General features: G+C 36.6%; 1 protein-coding gene across 1 annotated transcript in view; it reads left to right on the top strand.

Moving 5' to 3' along the window:
• The window catches only part of COG5 (component of oligomeric golgi complex 5), a 294,754-nt gene that overhangs the window by 224,927 nt on the left and 51,063 nt on the right, over positions 1-18,764 (top strand). The window contains exons 13-14 of the mRNA XM_046020510.1: positions 5,215-5,376; positions 7,320-7,419. Coding sequence (XP_045876466.1) covers positions 5,215-5,376; positions 7,320-7,419 — 262 coding nt within the window. The remainder of the gene's footprint in view (positions 1-5,214; positions 5,377-7,319; positions 7,420-18,764) is intronic.

The raw sequence follows: 18,764 nt of genomic DNA, 5'->3' as shown, positions 1-18,764 counted from the left end.
TATACATTTGCCAATAAGAGCATAAAGGAGGTAGGTGGGAGCAGAGCTATAATGTGCTATGGAAATGGTGACAGATTGTAGAGTGATAATTATAACGACTCATTGTTGGATTTGTGGCATTAATAGATACACTGTATATGGCAGTAATACCACAACGATAAAATACTTAAAAGAAGAAATTTAACAAAAGAAGTATAAAACTTACACTCTGAAAACTACAAAATATTGCTGAAAGAAATTGAAGAGCTAAGTAAATTGAAAACATTTCATGTTCATGAATCACCAGACCTAACATCACTAAGATAGTAATATTTACAAAATGGGCCTATAGATTCACCTCAGTTGCTGTTAGAATCTCAGCTGACTTTTTTGTAGAAAGTAACAACCTGATTCTGAAGTTCGTATGGATTTACAAGGTAGCCTAGGATGACCAAGTCAGTATTGAAAAAAAGAGAATAAAGTAGGAGTTATGCCTCCCAGTTGTGAAACTTACTACAGAGCAATGGTAATCAAGATGATAAGGTCCTGGTACAAGGAGAGACATACTGATTAATGGAATATAATTGAGAGTCCAGGAATGCCTGGGTGGTTCAGTTGGTTAAGTGGCTGCCTTCGGCTCAAGTCATGATCCCAGAGTCCTGTGATGGAGCCCCAGGGCAGCTTTCCTTCTCAGTGGGGAGTGTGCTTCCCCACTCTTCCTACCCACACCCCCGTGCATGTTCTCTTTCTCTCTCTCAAATAAATAAGTCTTTCAAAAAAGAAAGAAGAATTGAAAGTCTAGAAAAGACTTATATCAATGGTCAGCTGATTTTCAAAAAGCTTTTCAAGATCATACAGCAGGGAAAGAATACTCTTTTTGACAAATGGTGGTAAGACAACTGGATGGTTTCAGTTAAAAGGATAAAGCTGGAATCTTACCCCACACCATATACAAAAATAACTCAAAATGGATTTTTAAAAAAACTAAATATAAGGTCAAAAATATAAAACAGAACAAAATATGCAGGCAAGTCTTCATGACTTAGAATTTGACAAAGAATTCTTAGCTATACGACCAAAGCAAGAGCAACAAAAGAGAAAATACATATTGGACTATTTCACATATTAAAACTTTTGTACTTCAAAGGACACCATCAAGAATGGGAGAAAGTACTTACAACTCCTCTATCTGTCAATGGACTTGTATGTAGAATATGGAAGAAACCTTCGAATTCAACAATAAAAGACAATTTAACCAATTAAAAAATGAGCAAAGGATCTGAGTAGACGTATCTCCCAAGAACATAGACAGATGGCCCATAAGCACATGAAAATATGCTTGCCATCAGGAAATGCAAATCAGAACCACAATGACTACTTTACACCACTAAGATGCTTTTATCAAAAAGATAATAACAAGTGTTGGCAAGAATGTGGAGAAATTAGAACTCTCATACATTGCTGTTGGAAATCTAAAATGGCATAGGGCTTTGGAAATCATTTTTCAGTTACTCAAACAACTAAAGCCAGTCACCATGACCCAGCAATTCTACTCCTAAGTACATGTCTGAACAAGTAAAGACATGTCTGGGGAGGGTGGACTGAGGAGTATTTTTTAATGGATCTAGTTTCTGTATGGGATGATGAAAAAGTTCTGTAGATGGATGGTGGTGATGGTTGCACAGTCAAGTAGGAATATACGTAATAGCACCAAACTGTACCCTTAAAAATGGCTAAAATGATAAACTTTATATTTTATTACAAAAGAAAACATTAAGCAGATTTTTTAAATGTTGACACAAATTTGTAACAAATGCTTACAACAACATTATTCATAATAGCCAAAAGATAGAAACATCCTGTATGTCCATCAGCAGACCAATGTGTAAAAAACAGTGATATATATCTATACAATGGAATACTATTCAGCCATAAAAAGGAATGATACATGCTACAATGTAACTGAACCTTGAAAACATTATGCTGAGTGAACAAAGCCATTCACAAAAAAAACAATTTTTTTATCCTATTCATATGAAATTCTAGAATAGCAAAATTGTGGAGATAAAAATTAGTAGTTGATTAGGGTTGGGGATAGAGTGAGATGGTAAAGGGGTTATAGTTAAAGGGTACAAAGTTTCTTTTTGAGGTGATAAAAATGTCCTAAAACTGATGGTGATGGTTACACATATCTGTGACCATACTAAAAACCATTGAGTTGTACAGTTTAAAAAATGGTTGAATTGAATGTGAATTCTCTCTCAATAAAGCAGTTTATTACAAAAAAAAAGTGAGAAAGGAAGTAGATTCAATTCTTCTGAGAAGTTTTGATATGGAAAAAGGAATAAAGCTACTTCTTTCTTTGAGATAACAGGAAAATCAGAGAGTAGATGAAGTCCCAAAGGGAGAAAAAAACTAGAGAAGTCCAAGTCGATGAAGGCCATTGCCAATGGTTTGCTCTTAGTGTAAAGGAGAGGCAAACGGTCACCTGTAGAAAGCAAGGGGCTGCAAATGTAGAATTTTAAGTCAATACCATGTGCTTCCGGTCTTTTGAAATTAAGGGGTTTGCATAGATGTATAATAGAAACAAATTACTTTTTCTCTGCAATATGTGGGTAGCTTAGCAGCAGATACAGAGACCATCTAAATAAGATATTCCTAGTAAGAGCTTTGAAAGGAAGGTGAATTAGAAAAATCAGGATGCTAATGAGAGTTCCTTGAAATAGTTGGCTGCAGATAGAGAAGGACAGACCTGGTGGGCTGATGGAGGGTGAGAGTAGGAAAGGATTCCATAGCATTGATCACAGTAAGGTCTAAGAGCAAGTTCTTTTGAGTAAAATCTAGCACCTTTATTGACCTACAAAGCGTGGCATGATTTATTCCACCTATTCCCTGTTTGACTTCGTCTTGTGTTACTCTCCTGGCACTTACGTGCTCTGCTCCTCTAAGTTTTTGGTGCACTGAGCCTGGTGTGGTCCCTCCTCAGGGCCTTTGCACTTCCTGTTTTCTTTGCCTGGAATGATCTTATCCTGAAAATCTCTGTCATTTGGCCCCCTCTTTCTCCTCAGTTCTGCTCAGCAAACCTTCCCTCGCCTTATAGGATCCAAAATAGGATAAAGAGAGAGAGAGCTAAACTCATTCTTTCTGGCTTGCTTGCTTTATTTTTCTCTTAAAACTATGACTCTCATATTCCATATTTAAAACACTTAAAAATGTGTGTTTATTTTTGTGTTTGTCTTTCTCATTAGCAACCTTAAGTTTCTCATTAGTGAACTTTAAGAGGAACAGGGAATTTTAAATGACTTGACTACTATATTTCCCACACCTAGGAATTACCTGGCAAATTGTAAGGGACTTAATGGCATTTGTAGGAGCAAACAAGATGGGGACAGTGGGAGTTTGAAAAGTTGTCTTCAAGCTTGGAGATCTTAGAAGAATAGTTCAAAATGATGACTTAAATATGGAAGATCCCTAGTAAAGCTAAAATAAAAGCAGACTTTTCAAACGGGTTGGGTTTTAAAACAGTTATCAGTTTGTTTTGTTTTGTTTATTTTTTTTTTAAGATTTTGTTTATTTACTTGAGAAAGAGAGAGACTAGGATAGTGACAGAGAGCCCAAGCAGGGAGGGGAGGGAGAAGCAGGCTCCCCAGTAAGCAGGGAGCCCTACATGGGGCTCGATCCCAGAACACTGGGATCATGACCTGAGCTGAAGGCAGACACTTAACCCACTGAGCCACCCAGGCTCCCCAGAAAGTTATCAGTTTTGACATCGTAGTCTCCAAGGATCTTTAGTGCAGATTCAGAGACAGGAGGCATGTTAGTACTTATAATTCAGAACTGAAATATCTGCAGAAGAGGAAAGAGGCTTCTTAAGATCAGTAAATGAAAGAAGCAAAAATAGGGAAGACATTTAAATAGATGGCATGGTCTTCAATAGAGGACTGCTTCAGGCAGATTGAGACACCGTCCTCCCCATTCCCATTGTGTTCTATCTTCACCTATTATAGAAATCACTATAGTTAGCACTTTACCTGCACGTTTCTTCGCTGCATTGTAACGTACTTGTAATCTATATTTTCCCAACATTTAACAATGCCTGGTACATAGTATTCTCAGTAAATAGGTGCTGAGGGAAATACTTATTGAATGAGAAATGTTAAGAGATAACTATGGAATTACAATGTACAAGCCAAGAGCATTGTGACCTCTAGGGCTCCTTAGATGACCAGAAAGTGTGGGGAAAGAAAAAAAGCTAGGTTTCATAATTCATATACAGTGGAGCAAATCAGAGGTTTTTAAGGTTGATGTTTAGAATGAAAGGGGGCTTAAGAAAAAAAGAAAGAAAACAGAAGGACTGGTAGAAGGATTATAAACACGGGCGACATGAGAAGATAAGGAGTTAATTATGGAATAAGAAAGCAGATGGAAATAATGGTTCTAGACATTTCAATAGTACAGATGGAAATAATGGTTCTAGACATTTCGATAGTATTGCCAAAGGAAAGATAAAAGACCCGATAGTGGGACTGCTAATGGAAAATACAGATAACTGGAGACATGGGAAGGTTAAGAAGGAAAGATGTGTATAGTAGGCCAAGTTCCAGCTTGTGAAGAATCTGTAAAATAAACGAGTTTAGGACTTCAATCGGGAGGATTTACGTGATTGTAGCACTTTCTCAAACACTTTTTATTTTGTCCCTTCTCTTAGTTTGTCATTGGAGGGCTGATAACAGCCTAGACCCTGTGCACTTCCCTCTCACAGAGGAGCTCTATGGGAAATGGCAGCAGTGGGTGGAAAGGGTCGAGTTCATAGAGCAGGTTTCTGTACACTTGACTCTCTCGTGAAGCTTTGATACTCTCTAAAAACTGGATTTCCTAAGCAAAGGCATAGCCCCATTAGAATGAGTAAGATTTTACATTGTTGTTCTTTTAGTTTCAAATGTTATTTTAGTTTCAAAGACAGAATTATCACAGTAGATACTGGCATATATTATATTACATTTATACATAGGATTTATGTATAAATTAAAATGTTTAGTTCTCAATAACTGTCTAGTTATGAAATGTATTTGTAAATATATACATTTTTAAACAGAATTTTTTTCTTTTTGTTCATAAGAAGTTTAACATTTTATATAGAAGATAAGTTTTTTAAAAAGTTGTTTATAACCTAATACAATAGCATTTCGTTTTGTGTAATCTGAATTTAGTTTTAATAAATTTTTGTCCCCACAGCCCAGAAAAGGCTTTGAAAGACTCACTGCAACCCTATGAAGCTGCTTATTTATCAAAATCTCTATCTCGACTCTTTGATCCTATCAACTTGGTTTTTCCCCCTGGTGGTCGCAATCCTCCTTCCGTGGATGAACTTGAAGGTATCATTAAAACTATAGCAAGGTACGTGTTTTTATATAGCAGCGTGCTGTGATATGCCTTCCACATTTGTTAGTGATCTTTTAATTTACTTCAAATTATTCAAGTAATTAGTCCTGCAATTAAATCAAGAGTTGTGCAGTGAATCAGTGCATGTACCGTAGGTACTTAAGATTCCATTTAATAAAACCATTTAAATACAGTCTAAAAATAGCTTATTATAATTATTCTGTATCTTGTCAAGGATACAAAGTAAACCTAATTTTTATTCCATAGTAAATAATATTATATAGTAAAATAAGCACAAAAATAATTTTACAAACTGAGAAGTTAAAGCATAGAGCTTAGTGTTTTTTTATCTTAAATCCATAAAGTACTTCATGGCATACACAGGATTATAATCTTGATTAGCCTACTTGTGTTTGCTATTTTGAGCTTTCGAAGAGAATGCGACAGCTTTTAAAACTCTCAGAAGGCCAGGTATCCTAGTGGAGGTGCCACCTGAGTGCTTGCAGACAATGTAATGATACTGTTGCCGGAGACATTTACACTTACCCAGATGAATGTGCTATTAAGACTATCTCAGTTCCTGTCACAGCTAACAAGTGGTCATAACAGTCGGTCTGTACATTTGTAGATGAACATTTTGAGAAATAAAAATAATAGGCAATAGAGGACCAAAGTATAGGACCGTCTAGATTGTTTTAGACTACAGGTTTGAAGCTGGTGACTTGCAGGCATGTAGAGTAGAACCCAGAAGCCACAGGTACAATGTCTGTGAGTGTATATCCAGCTGCGGACATAACTGTATGGTGTCGAGACCGCTATGTGTCTTGATCTGGAATCTTTCCATAATTATCATGACTTTCCAAAGTCCTGACTCTAGATTTTTTTAACCGTAATGTCTGTTATCAGTTTGGTATGGTAGTGACAAGAACAGTCTTGGATTCAACTTGATCCTTTGCTTGGGGGTGGGGGTGGATTTGATCTTTTGACCTATTTATGGTAATGTTAAAGAGGCATCTCTCCCATTCTTCAGGGCAGCTTGGCAATGTTGTAATCATGTTCAAATATAACATGAAGCTTAAGGAAGCATGGTTATTGCTAGTAATCAATAGAATTTAATAAAGTTTTGTCTCACTATTTATGAAAGGGCATTTTTATTACACACAGTGTGCACCTGTGTTTCAAAGTCCTTCACTTTCTTCATAAAGAGAATCTGTTAAGTGCCAAGATTTATTTTGTTACCTCAGAGCCATAGTAATTTACTTTTCCTGTTTCTATCTATGTATGGGTTTTTGTGTAGTTTTTAGCTCCCAGTATTTTTTCTGTGGTCTTTGTAAACACTTTTTTTCTTTTCCTTTTTGGCAATCCCAACTAATCCAGTGTTAGAGTTGAAAATAAGTGTGGCAAAAGAAATACTTCAAGACTTCAAATTTTAAAATTTCAAATTAAATTTTTGTATGCTTTTGATATATTTAAAAGGCTACTCTACAAAATAGCATGGATTGACATAATTTCTACAAAAACCGAGCATCTTTATGTATCATGTGTAATTTATATTTTTAGCCTATGTCCTTTCAAGGTCATCATTTCCACTCAAAAGCTGTCATTTCCTTGCAGATGTCTGTGATATGCAGTGTCTCTAATTGCACTTATCAGTATTAACAAGAGTACTACTTTAAAAATCTGTACACAATTTACTCTCTTAATCACAGCCTGAAGCCACACATGACGTGCTTTTATTAATGAGAAACTGGTCATTAACCAAGCCATCTCAAAGCACTTTTCCCTAATGCCGAATTTAGGAGGAAAAATGAAACAATGCAACCAATTCTTGGAAGCAATCAGTGAAATCTATAAAAAGAATCACTACATTGCTTATTGGGTTTAAGTTTATATGTTGTTCTCTACTTTGTTGATGAACTGTGTTGCTAGTAATTAAAGCCTGTTTTTGTTTTCTGCAGTGAACTAAATGTAGCCGCTGTAGATGCAGACCTCACATTAGCTGTGTCAAAAAACGTGGCAAAGACGGTCCATTTGTATGGTGTAAAATCAGAGCAGCTTGTAAGTGATGCCCTTATGTCAGCACTTGAGATTTTTGTTTAAAATTGCTGATTCTACTTGACTCTTAAGTGTCAATATTGAATTGACTGAATGTTAACTTACTTGTGGTTTTACTTAATTGAAATTTTGAAATTTTCTGGTGAACTTACCCCTGCCAAAAGTTAAATCCATTTAGAAAATGGCCCTCTGACCATTGTTATGCTTTTAGAATGCAGGAAGGTTTTCTAAGGCTTTTAGGGAAAAAATGCCTATACCACCTTATGGCCTAATTTATATATTTATTTTTGTTTTATGTATATTATAAAAATTAATTCTCTATTATAGTAATTATTATTGATTAATAATAATTATATAACTGTATAAATTATAAAATAATTGTTTTATATATTTTATATGTATACATAAATAATTATCTCAGATTGATCAAAATTCCCATGTTGTGACCACTTACCCCAGATATCATTCATGCAGTTGCCTGTTGTGAAATTGTGAATTGAACTATTAAAAAATGGCTAGAGAAAGTGAAGTGCTTAAAATTATGATAAAAAATGTTGATTTACTGGGGTGCCTGGGTGGCTCAGTGGATTAAGCTGCTGCCTTCGGCTCAGGTCATGATCTCAGGGTCCTGGGATCTAGCCCCGCATCGGGCTCTCTGCTCCGCAGGGAGCCTGCTTCCTCCTCTCTCTCTGCCTGCCTCTCTGCATACTTGTGATCTCTCTCTCTGTCAAATAAATAAATAAAATTAAAAAAAAAAATGTTGATTTACTTTTGAAAGCTTTTAACACTACAACATGGAAGTTGAACTCTCAAATAAAAAAAATTATATAGGGCACCTGGGTAGCTCAGTGGGTTAAGCCTCTGCCTTTGGCTCAGGTCATGATCTCAGGGTCCTAGGATTGAGTCCCGCATCGGGCTCTCTGCTCAGCAGGGAGCCTGCTTCCTCATCTCTCTCTCTCTCTCTGCCTGCCTCTCTGCCTACTTGTGATCTCTCTCTCTGTCAAATAAATAAATAAATAAAACTGTTTTTTTTTTTTTTTTGGTTTGCTTTTCCTATCAGCTATTTTTTTTTCATTTTATTTATTTTTTCAGTGTAACAGTATTCATTCTTTTTGCACAACACCCAGTGCTCCATGCAAAACGTGCCCTCCCCATTACCCACCACCTGTTCCCCCAACCTCCCACCCCTGACCCTTCAAAACCCTCAGGTTGTTTTTCAGAGTCCATAGTCTCTTATGGTTCGCCTCCCCTCCCCAATGTCCATAGCCCGCTCCCCCTCTCCCAATCCCACCTCCCCCCAGCAACCCCCAGTTTGTTTTGTGAGATTAAGAGTCATTTATGGTTTGTCTCCCTCCCAATCCCGTCTTGTTTCATTTAATAAAACTTTTAAAAAATTATTTATATTTAAAATATTGGGTAATTAGCTGAACTATAATCCTAATTCTGTACATTAATGTTTTAAAGTTAAGCACACATGTTTAACTAATATATATGTACTTTATATACTAGTATATATATAACTAGTATATACTTTGAATTCCAACTGAATCCAAAGAACAAGGCTTTAGTACATTTTCAGCTGTGCTGATAGATGAATTTTAAGGAATGTGCCAAAATCTCTACTGTCTTTACAGGAGTGACCCAACCATGTTTTCACTTTACCCTCTCTGACTGCTCCCAAATGAAACATCATAAAATGAAGTAATGTGGTTTTACCTATATCCTGGTAGTTCTAGTTGGTTTGGGAATGATTTTTAGTGTAGGCTGATGAGAAATTGAACTGAGGGAATTTGCATAAAATGATCCTTGGTGGGAACAGTCATATCATGAGACTTTCAGTTCCATTGGATGGCCACATTTTGTTTGCCTATGAATATGCTGTTTTCCATTCAGTTGTTCTTGTAGCCTTGACAAGCAATTTAGAAGCAGCTTTTTAAAACTTTGTTTATTGAAAACTGGCCCTACACCGACCATGGTAGCTCTTTATAGGTAATTAAATGACTATTTTTCTCTCAAACTTTTTAATAGAAGCTTTTTTATGATGTTCATTGCTTTTAAAAACATGGTTTGTTGCTATAAATGAATTTCAGTGTTAATATCCTGTAGAATCTGTGTAATTACTGAAAATGTCAGGAGAAAAAAATCACCTGATGGTCCCACCTGAGAACAATATTAGAAGGAAGAACCAGCATATGCATAGAAAATATTTGGCTTTTCTGCTGCAGGAGGTGGTAGTGGTAATGGTAACGTGGTACCAACGTGGTAAACGTTAACTTCAGTTAAGACACTAATGGTAGGGGCACCTGGGTGGCTCAGTTGGTTAAGTGTCTGTCTTCAGCTCAGGTCATGATCCTGGGGTCCTGGGATTGAACCCTGTGTCAGTCTCCCTGCCGAGCAGGGGGGATGCTTCTCCCTCTTCCTCTGCCTGCCATTCCCCCTGCTTGTGCTTGCTCTTGCTCTCTGTCAAATAAATAAAAATCTTAAAAAAAAAAAAAAAAGACACTAATGGTAAAAGGCTTTGCCAAAATTAAAATGTATCAGCAAACATTTGACTGAATTGGTACTGGTGGTCAGAGAGTCTATGACCCTAAATTACTCAGGCTTACGAAACTTATAACACTGAAGGCTAACCAGAAAGTCATTTTCAACTTTGACTTTAGTGCCTAAAGAGAGCTTAAGCATTAAGTGTAGAAAAAAACATTATATGCTTTATTTTTAAAATATAGTATTGATTAAGGACTCAAGTAACGTTTTAGTATACATCTCTTATTTTGGGGTAATTGTACTATTTCTGTTACTCCTTTATGTTTTTAAATTTGTTGGGTTTTATTCTTTGATCTTGCTGTATTCCTGTTCTTTTAGACTTACTTAACGAAAACATTTAGAGGAAAATAGCCTCCCTCCTTCGGTGGGAGAAAGACTTGAAACAGAATTTGAAGTAGAATAGCTACTTTATCTGTAAATGGAAATGTTGACTTGAAATATGGTATGACATGTTTCTATAAATGGAGGATTCTTTTTATAGATGAAAAATATAAGTCCACAAGGTTGGAAAGTGACAGAAATCAGATCCTTAATGGACTGTCCAAGCAGTGAGATGAAAGAAAGCTGGAATTTTCAAGACAAACGTGTTTTCAAAAGGGGGGACTTGAAAATGTAGAACCTGAGATGTAGAATGAACAGCTTTCCAGAATCCTAAATTTATTTCACTAAAGGTCAGTTGTGCAGGTTTGTTGGGTATCAGATCATTTCATATACTTAACTGTACCTTTAATTCCTATCAGGAATTAAAAGGATTTTTCAAGTTGATCCCTTCTATGGACCATTTTTGTGGTCATCTCAATCACTGTGTGTATTTAGATAAATTCTTCCACAGGCATAGAAAAGCAGTATTATTTCTTTTCAACTTTATTATTTTAATATTCTAGGATATAGTGGAGTATGACATATAAATTATATGTATGTAGTACATGTATATGCTTATATAATCTGAAATAATTTTATCATTTTATTATGTCATTATTATATGATTATATATAATATATATGATTATATGATTATAATTATGATATAATTATTATATCAATTTATCATGTGTTAGTTTTTCTAGGGCTTTTCTATTATTTTTTAAAGGTTTTATTTATTTATTTTGATAGAGATCACAAGTAGGCAGAGAGGCACGCAGAGAGAGAGAGGAAGGGAAGCAGGCTTCCTGCCGAGCAGAGAGCCTGATGTGGGGCTCCATCCCAGGACCCTGGGATCATGACCTGAGCCAAACCTGAGGCTTTAACCTAACACTGAGCCACCCAGGCGCCCCTAAGGCTTTTCTATTATTAATCACCAAAGTTATATGTCATACAAACTTAGGGACAGGTCATACGAACTCGGTAGGGACAAACTCTTAAGTCCTTTTTTTTTTTTTTTGACTCTTAAATGGTCACAGAGAATTTATTTCTTGAGATTAGGGAATGGCCATGAAAATAACGATTATTAAACATTTTATAGTGGCTTGGGTTATGCCAAGCCATTCATGTGTCTTATCTCATTTACTTCGCAACAATCCTGTGAAATGGAAGGATCAATATCTGCCACCACAGAAGGGAGAAACTGAGACCAAGAAAAGTTAATAGGATGCCCAAAACAGACTGCTGAAAGTAGAAAGCTAGCAAGTGTTGCAACTAGCAGTTAAATTCAGATTTGACTCTAGACCAAGCTTTAAACTGTATCATACCTCAACATAGCTACATTGTTTTTTATTTGAGAAAAGTAGGATTGTTTTTGTGATTTACTTTACAATATGAGATAGAGATCTAAATCTACTTTAATACATGCATGATATATTTTATGTATGTGTTATAGTTTATTTAACTTCTGTGGTCTTAACAGATAGTGCCCTGGTCCATAACAAAATGATACAAACTGGATGACTTACAAATAACATTGATGTATTGCTCACAGTTCTGGAGCCTGCAGAGTCCAAGATCAGGGCACCAGCAGATTTGATGTCTGGTGAGAGCCCCTTTACTCATTCACTGATGGCTGCCTTTTCCATGAAATCTCACAGGCCAGAGGGGCAAGGGGACTTTTTCAAACCTAAGGGTATAAATCCCATTCATGAGTGCTCTACTCTCATGACCTAATCACCTTCCAAATACCCCATCTGCTTGGGCATTAGGTTTCAAGGTATAGGTCTGGGGTCGAGTGAGTGGGAAGGGTGCAAACATTCAGAGCGTAGCAGATACTTAGATAGTTTAGTAGTTTAGTTTAGAAAAACAGGGATTTAACCTTGAATTCTCATATGTGAGTTATAACCAGTAAGGGTTTACCGCCTCTAGTATGTATTTAATTTAGTGTATGATGTGAATATCAGCTTCTTAGGTGACCTTTTGTGAAAAGGAAAGGCGTGCTTTTTAGACTGTCTTTATTTAAAAGTTCTTATTCACTTGTTTTGATAGCAGTTGTGAAGTTATAATTAATTTGCTAAGTAGAATTTTATGTTCAAAATACATACCTGTAGGTATAGATATTAAAGTTTATGACTGAACTGAGCAAACTGATTATTTAATGGTTATGTATTTGTAATTTGTTTGTATAGTTCTGAAATGTGACCTTTAGAAGAAAATGTCACTAGACCTTGCTATTTTAAGTTTGAATCAATGTTTTCCTTGTCCTCTGTATATTAAAATGAAATTAAATACTAGTATGTGAGAGAGTTATTGTGGTACTTTATAAACCCTTACAGGCTTATAAACTTGTAATGTCAAAGACACTAGTAAGTAGTCCTTTTAAAAGGTAAACTGTGAGGACATTGACCAATAGTAAGTATTATCTGATGGTTTCAGGGAATGACATCTAGAATCTTGGTGTAAATGTCAAATGTTATAAACTGTGAGAAGGGAGATTGGCATTTAATTAGGTTGCAGACCATTTAAAATGGAAACAATAATAGGAATGACATTTAAGGGGCGGTTTCAACTTTAATGCAGGTCAGTAGCTGTGTATGAGGTTGATAGTACTAGATGGAAGTAAGGTTTTGGGGTGTTTTCTTTTTTAAGCTTTGTAAATATACCCTTTATTGTTTGTGTAATTTCTTAAGCAATTTGGAAGACTTGACATTCCCATAGTGGGAAAAACCCTACATGTGTGATATTTAAATGACAGAGAGATACGTGGGTTCAATTTTTTTAGTTTTAAACGGATTTTTTAATGCAGATTTAAATGTCATCTACCTGGATGCTGCTCCGTATAGTATCATATGGTAATAATCTATTTTGTTAACATTAAAATAATAAAAGGTTTTTAAAAATACGAAATAACTTGAAAGAGTTTTTATATTAAGTGCAAAGATATAAAGCATAGCAGTAGATTCTTCAGCCCAAAGGCACTTTAGCTGTAATACAAACAGACTGAGCCCTTTGGCTTACCTACTGTCTTGATGCTTAGATAGCCTTCCTCTCTTTCGTACCTCCATTCTTGCATTGAACTACTTTAGGATCACTCCTCCTTTCCTTTGAGATCGTTTTCTGACTTGAGATCGTTTTCTGTGGGCTTTGCCAGTTCAGTAATAAATGGTCATGTTAGTCGAAGATTCAGCAGGCCAGAGTGAAGACAGAGGAAAATGTCAAATAGTGGTTATTGTCTGCTGGCTAACTGAGCATAATAAAAAAAAAAAAATGGTTATTGTCACTGGGCGGTATTTTCCAAAGAAAGTAAAAAATGCAAAGTTGCTGACTAAAGCCTGCAAAGTGTGTATTATCTGTTGCCCTGAGAACATTGCCTGACAGACAACCACAACACCTGGATGGCATACCATACACGCTGAATGCTCATACTTCCCCAGGCAGGTGGAGGGCACTAAGTGACTTTGCTTATCTTGGTTGGGTTTACTCACAGCAGGCTGGCTGCTAACAGAGGCTGACTTCGACCATAGTTAAATACACTGCTCTGTTCTGCAAGTCTCCCCTCCTGCAGCAGGCTCTTGGGCTTAATCCTATGATGAAGGCAGAAGCACACGAGAGGAAATATTCCCCAAAGTCTGGCTCACCAAAATAACCCAACCACAGTGCAGTATTAAACTGCAGAGGATGTGGATGCAGACAGAGATGGAGGCTTGGGACCAATCATGCCATCTGTCACAAAGCCAAATTAAGAACATGGCAATAACAAGACAAGAGAGTTCATGAACTTTTTTTTTTATTCCTTAATCTCCCTACTTGAATCCTGTCAGTATGTATTAAATTTTTTAAAATACCTATCTATAGGTATATGTATATTTTTTGAGCTATTAAAAATGGAGTTGAAAATCTGCATATAACTCCCTAAAAACATAATTACTAGTAGCCCTACTGTTGATCAGAATCCTTACAAATAACACTAAACAGTCAACACATATTTTGTGTGTCATATGTATCATATACTATATTCTTAATATAAATTAGAGAAAAGAAAGTATTACTAAGAAAATCACAGGGAAGATACGTTTATAATACTATATTGTATTTATTGGAAAAAATGCATGTGTTAGTGGACCTGCACAGTTCAAACCCATGTTGTTCAAGAGTCAGCTGTATTATTTTTAGCTGCACAAGCTGCACAACATAATTTTTTAAAGCTATAGATATATCTATCTATCTATCTAGACAGATAGATAGATAGATATTTTTTTTTAGAGAGCGAGAGATAAGAGTGGGTGGAGAGAGAGAAAGTTAACCAGACTCCCCTCCTGATATGAGGCTTGATCTCAGTGACCCTGACATCACTACCTGAACTGAAACCAAGAGTCTGATGCTTAGCCAACTGTACCACCGAGGTGCCCCTAATTTCTTTTTCTTGTGGTGAGAACTTTTTTTAAAAGTTTGTTTGTTTGTTTAAAGTCATCTGTACACCCAGTGTGGGGCTTGAACTCATGACCCCAGGATCAAGAGTCACATGCTTTTTCAACTGAGCCAGCCAGGCACCCCTGTCGTGGTGAGGAATTTCAAGGTTTCGTCTTTTAGTAGTTTTCGGTACACAACACAGTATTGTTAACTGTAGTCCCCTGCTATACATTATATTCCCAGGACTGACTTATCTTATGATAGAGTTTTTTATTTTTTTACCTTTTTCATCCACATTTCCCCTACCCCTGCCTCTAGCAATCACCAATCTGTTCTTTGTATCTAAGTTCTTTTTAAAATATTCCACATAGAAGTGATACATTGCAGTATTGACTCTCTGTCTGGCTTATTTGACTTAGCATAATGCCCTTAAGGTCCACCCATGTTGTCACAAATGGCAGGATTTCCTGCCTCTTTTAATGGCTGAATATTATCCCATTGTGTATATGTATGTATACATGTATATATGTGATGTACGTATGAATATGTGTATATGTATACTTAAGTGCGTGTGTGTGTACACACATATATTTATACACATCTCAAATTTCTTTATCCAGTCATCCATTTGTGGGCATTTAGGTTGTTTCCATGTCTTGGCTAGTGTAAATGATACTACAAGGAACATAGGAATGTAGGTATCTTTTCAAGATAGTGATTTTAAGGGTGCCTGGGTGGCTCAGTCATTAAGTATATGCCTTCAGGTCCTAGGTCCCAGGCTCCTGGGACAAAGCTCTGCATCAGGCTACCTGCTCAGGGGGAAGCCTGCTTCTCCCTCTCCCGTTCCTCCTGCTTCTCCCTCTCCCGCTCCCCCGGCTTGTCTTCCCTCTCTCGCTGTGTCTCTCTTCTATCAAATAAATAAATAAAATCTTTAAAAAAAATAGTGATTTTATTTTCTTTGGGTAAATACCCAGAAGTTGAATTAGAAGTAGATCCATATGATAGTTCTATTTTTAACTTTTTGAGAAAGCTCCGTAATGTTTTCCATAGGGGCTACACCAATTTATATTCCCAACAGCCGTGCCCAACAGTTGCCTTTTCTTCATATCCTCACCGACGCTTGTTATATTTTTTGTCTTTTTTGATACTAACCATTCCAGTAAGTGTGAGGTACCATAATATCATTGTGGTTGTCTATTCAGATCTAATCTCTAATTGGATTTTTTGTTTTTGCTGTTGGGTTGTAGGAGTTCTTATTATACACAGGATATTAACCTCTTATGATACATGATTGGCAAATATCTTCTCCCAAGTGCGTATTAAATTTTTATGGCATTCAGTATCAATTTCATAGCCAAAAGATAGAAATTTATTACTATCATAATTCACTTAATGATTTTAATTAATGTGAATATTACTTTAAAAAACATATGAGCCTTTTTCTATATACTTCATTTGATGATATGTATTTTGACCCCTTATCACATTTTCTTTTTTTTTTTTTAAGATTTTATTTATTTATTTGACAGAGAGAGAGATTACAAGTAGGCAGAGAGGCAGGCAGAGAGAGAAGGGGAAGCAGGCTCCCCGCCGAGCAGAGAACCCGATGCGGGGCTCGATCCCAGGATCGTGAGATCATGACCTGAGCTGAAGGCAGAGGCTTAACCTACTGAGCCAACCAGGTGCCCCACATTTTCTAATCTTTATTGCCCTAACCTGTTTTCATTACTATAGTATATAATATTCAAATAAATATTTTTCTTCTTCTATGTTTTCTTTATTTCTTTCATTACAAAATATTCTTTTATTTTTTTATTTTTTATTTTTATTTTTTTTAATATTTTATTTATTTGACAGACAGAGATCACAAGTAGTCAGAGAGGCAGGCAGAGAGAAAGGAAGAAGCAGGCTCCCTGGTTAGCAGAGAGCCCAATGCGGGGCTCGATCCCAGGACCCTGAGATCATGACCTGAGCCGAAGGCAGAGGCTTTAACCCACTGAGCCACCCAGGCGCCCCCTTTTATTTTTTAATTTTATTTATTTTTAACTTAATTTCAGAATGTGGAGTTTCTAACGTCTGTGAGTAATAGAATAGATACTAATTCCAGGAAATAGAAGTAGTAATTAGGGACTTGAAAAGAAATTTGGGCAATTGAATCTTGCCTCGTAATTTTTTCTGTCGTATTAGCACTTCGATACCATGAAGATTTTTAAAAAGATTATTCACTTTTTCAAGGTACTCTCATTACCAGAACTAGTCTGAATTACCTGGTCCATTTTTACATTTTACAGGTCATTCCTGTAGAGCTTTTACCTCTTTTAAAGCATATTAATGATCAAAAAGAGCTTTTATTCTCATCCCTGTTCCAGGGTATTGGAATATAATTTAATTCCCTAAGGAATGCTTCAAAAATTATGCTCTATGGAAGTATGTTTCTGAGAGAGAAAATTGCCAGCATTTAGTCAAGTTTAGGCTATGATTCAGAGCACCCTCCTATGCAAGCACACTCACACGTACTGATACACATAGCAGTAAAGATCTAGCCATATTCACAAATAAGAAAGAAAACCTACATTTACCTGTTAGGGCTGCTGTAATTACCAGCCTTGTATGGCATGAGGTGAGATTGCCTGGTAAATGGATCCAGGCCAAAACACACGCAGGAATTGGATCTGCAGTGTGCCAGTGTGATGGGGTTTCTGAGCCATAAGCATTAGATATGCTTGTGAATTGGAGAACAGTGGTGGTAGTGGTGGGGGGAGGCATGGTTGAGAGGGCTACTCTAAAACCCCCCAGACACTTGGGATAATCAGAGAGAGGAAGAGGAAAAGACATAAAAACACTTCCTTTAAAAATTGGGATGCTGGGGCGCCTGAATGGCTCAGTGGGTTAAAGCCTCTGCCTTCAATTCAGGTCATGATCACAGGGTCCTGGGATCCGGCCCCACATTGGGCTCTCTGCTAGGCGGGAATCCTGCTTCCCCCCCTCTCTCTCTCTGCCTGCCTCTCTGCCTACTTGTGATCTCTGTCTGTCAAATAAATAAATATATAAATCTTTAAAAAAAATTGGGGATGCGAACTAAAGTTTGCTCCATTTGAATATTAAAAAACTTACATCTTAGAGGACTGATTTTTTTTTTTTAACTATCCTTTACTATATCAAGCAATAGCACACTTCTGGGCAACTTTTACTCAACTCACTAGTAGGAAGTTGTGCCCATTTAGAATATTTTCTGAGACATACCTAAAAAAATGGTGCATACGGGAAGTGTTCTGTAATAGGAATCAAGAAAATCTTTTTTTTTCCTCAGACAACCTTTATTTATTTATTTATTTATTAATATTTTTTATTTATTTGACAGAGAGAAATCACAAGTAGGCAGAGAGGCAGGCAGAGAAAGAGGAGGAAGCAGGCTCCCCGCGGAGCAGAGGGCCCGATGCAGGGCTCGATCCCAGGACCCTGGGATCATGACCTGAGCCGAAGGCAGAGGCTTTAACCCACTGAGCCACCCAGGTGCTCCCAAACAACCTTTTTTTAAAAATCATTTTTCAATATCTTAGGGTAGGAATTGTTAATCTAGAAGGTGGGTAAAGGGACTTCAGGGTATCTGTGAACCCCAGGAAACTGTCAATTGTTATGAAGTGAATTTTTTCTGGGAAAACATGATTTATTTCAAAGAGGTCTATAATCCTTCCTCCTGAAATAACTGAACTGTATCTAGAAAACCTCCCCATTTGCAAACTACAATGTCTTAATAGGGGAAGAAGTAGAGGGGATATGAGCTACTTGGGTACAGTGAATGATTTTTACAAAGTTGATCAGGCCCTTGGAAGAATAGATGGAAGATACGGTTTGTGACAAAACTTGTGTGGGTGTGATGGCCACTTCCTATTTCTGTCCTGTGATAAGAGTCAGTCTTCCCTGGTTGATGAAATTTTAGGGAGAGGATTTATGACAATTGAGTTCCTTTTGAAGGACCTGCCTTTAAGCAGATATGGCAGGTTCAGAGAAAGCCATTCTGACATACCTGCT

This window comes from Meles meles, chromosome 10, assembly GCF_922984935.1.
Source record: "Meles meles chromosome 10, mMelMel3.1 paternal haplotype, whole genome shotgun sequence".
Lineage (NCBI taxonomy): Eukaryota > Metazoa > Chordata > Mammalia > Carnivora > Mustelidae > Meles > Meles meles.
The sequence above is the reverse complement of the archived record's forward strand: the minus strand, read 5'-3'. Positions and strand labels throughout refer to the sequence as shown.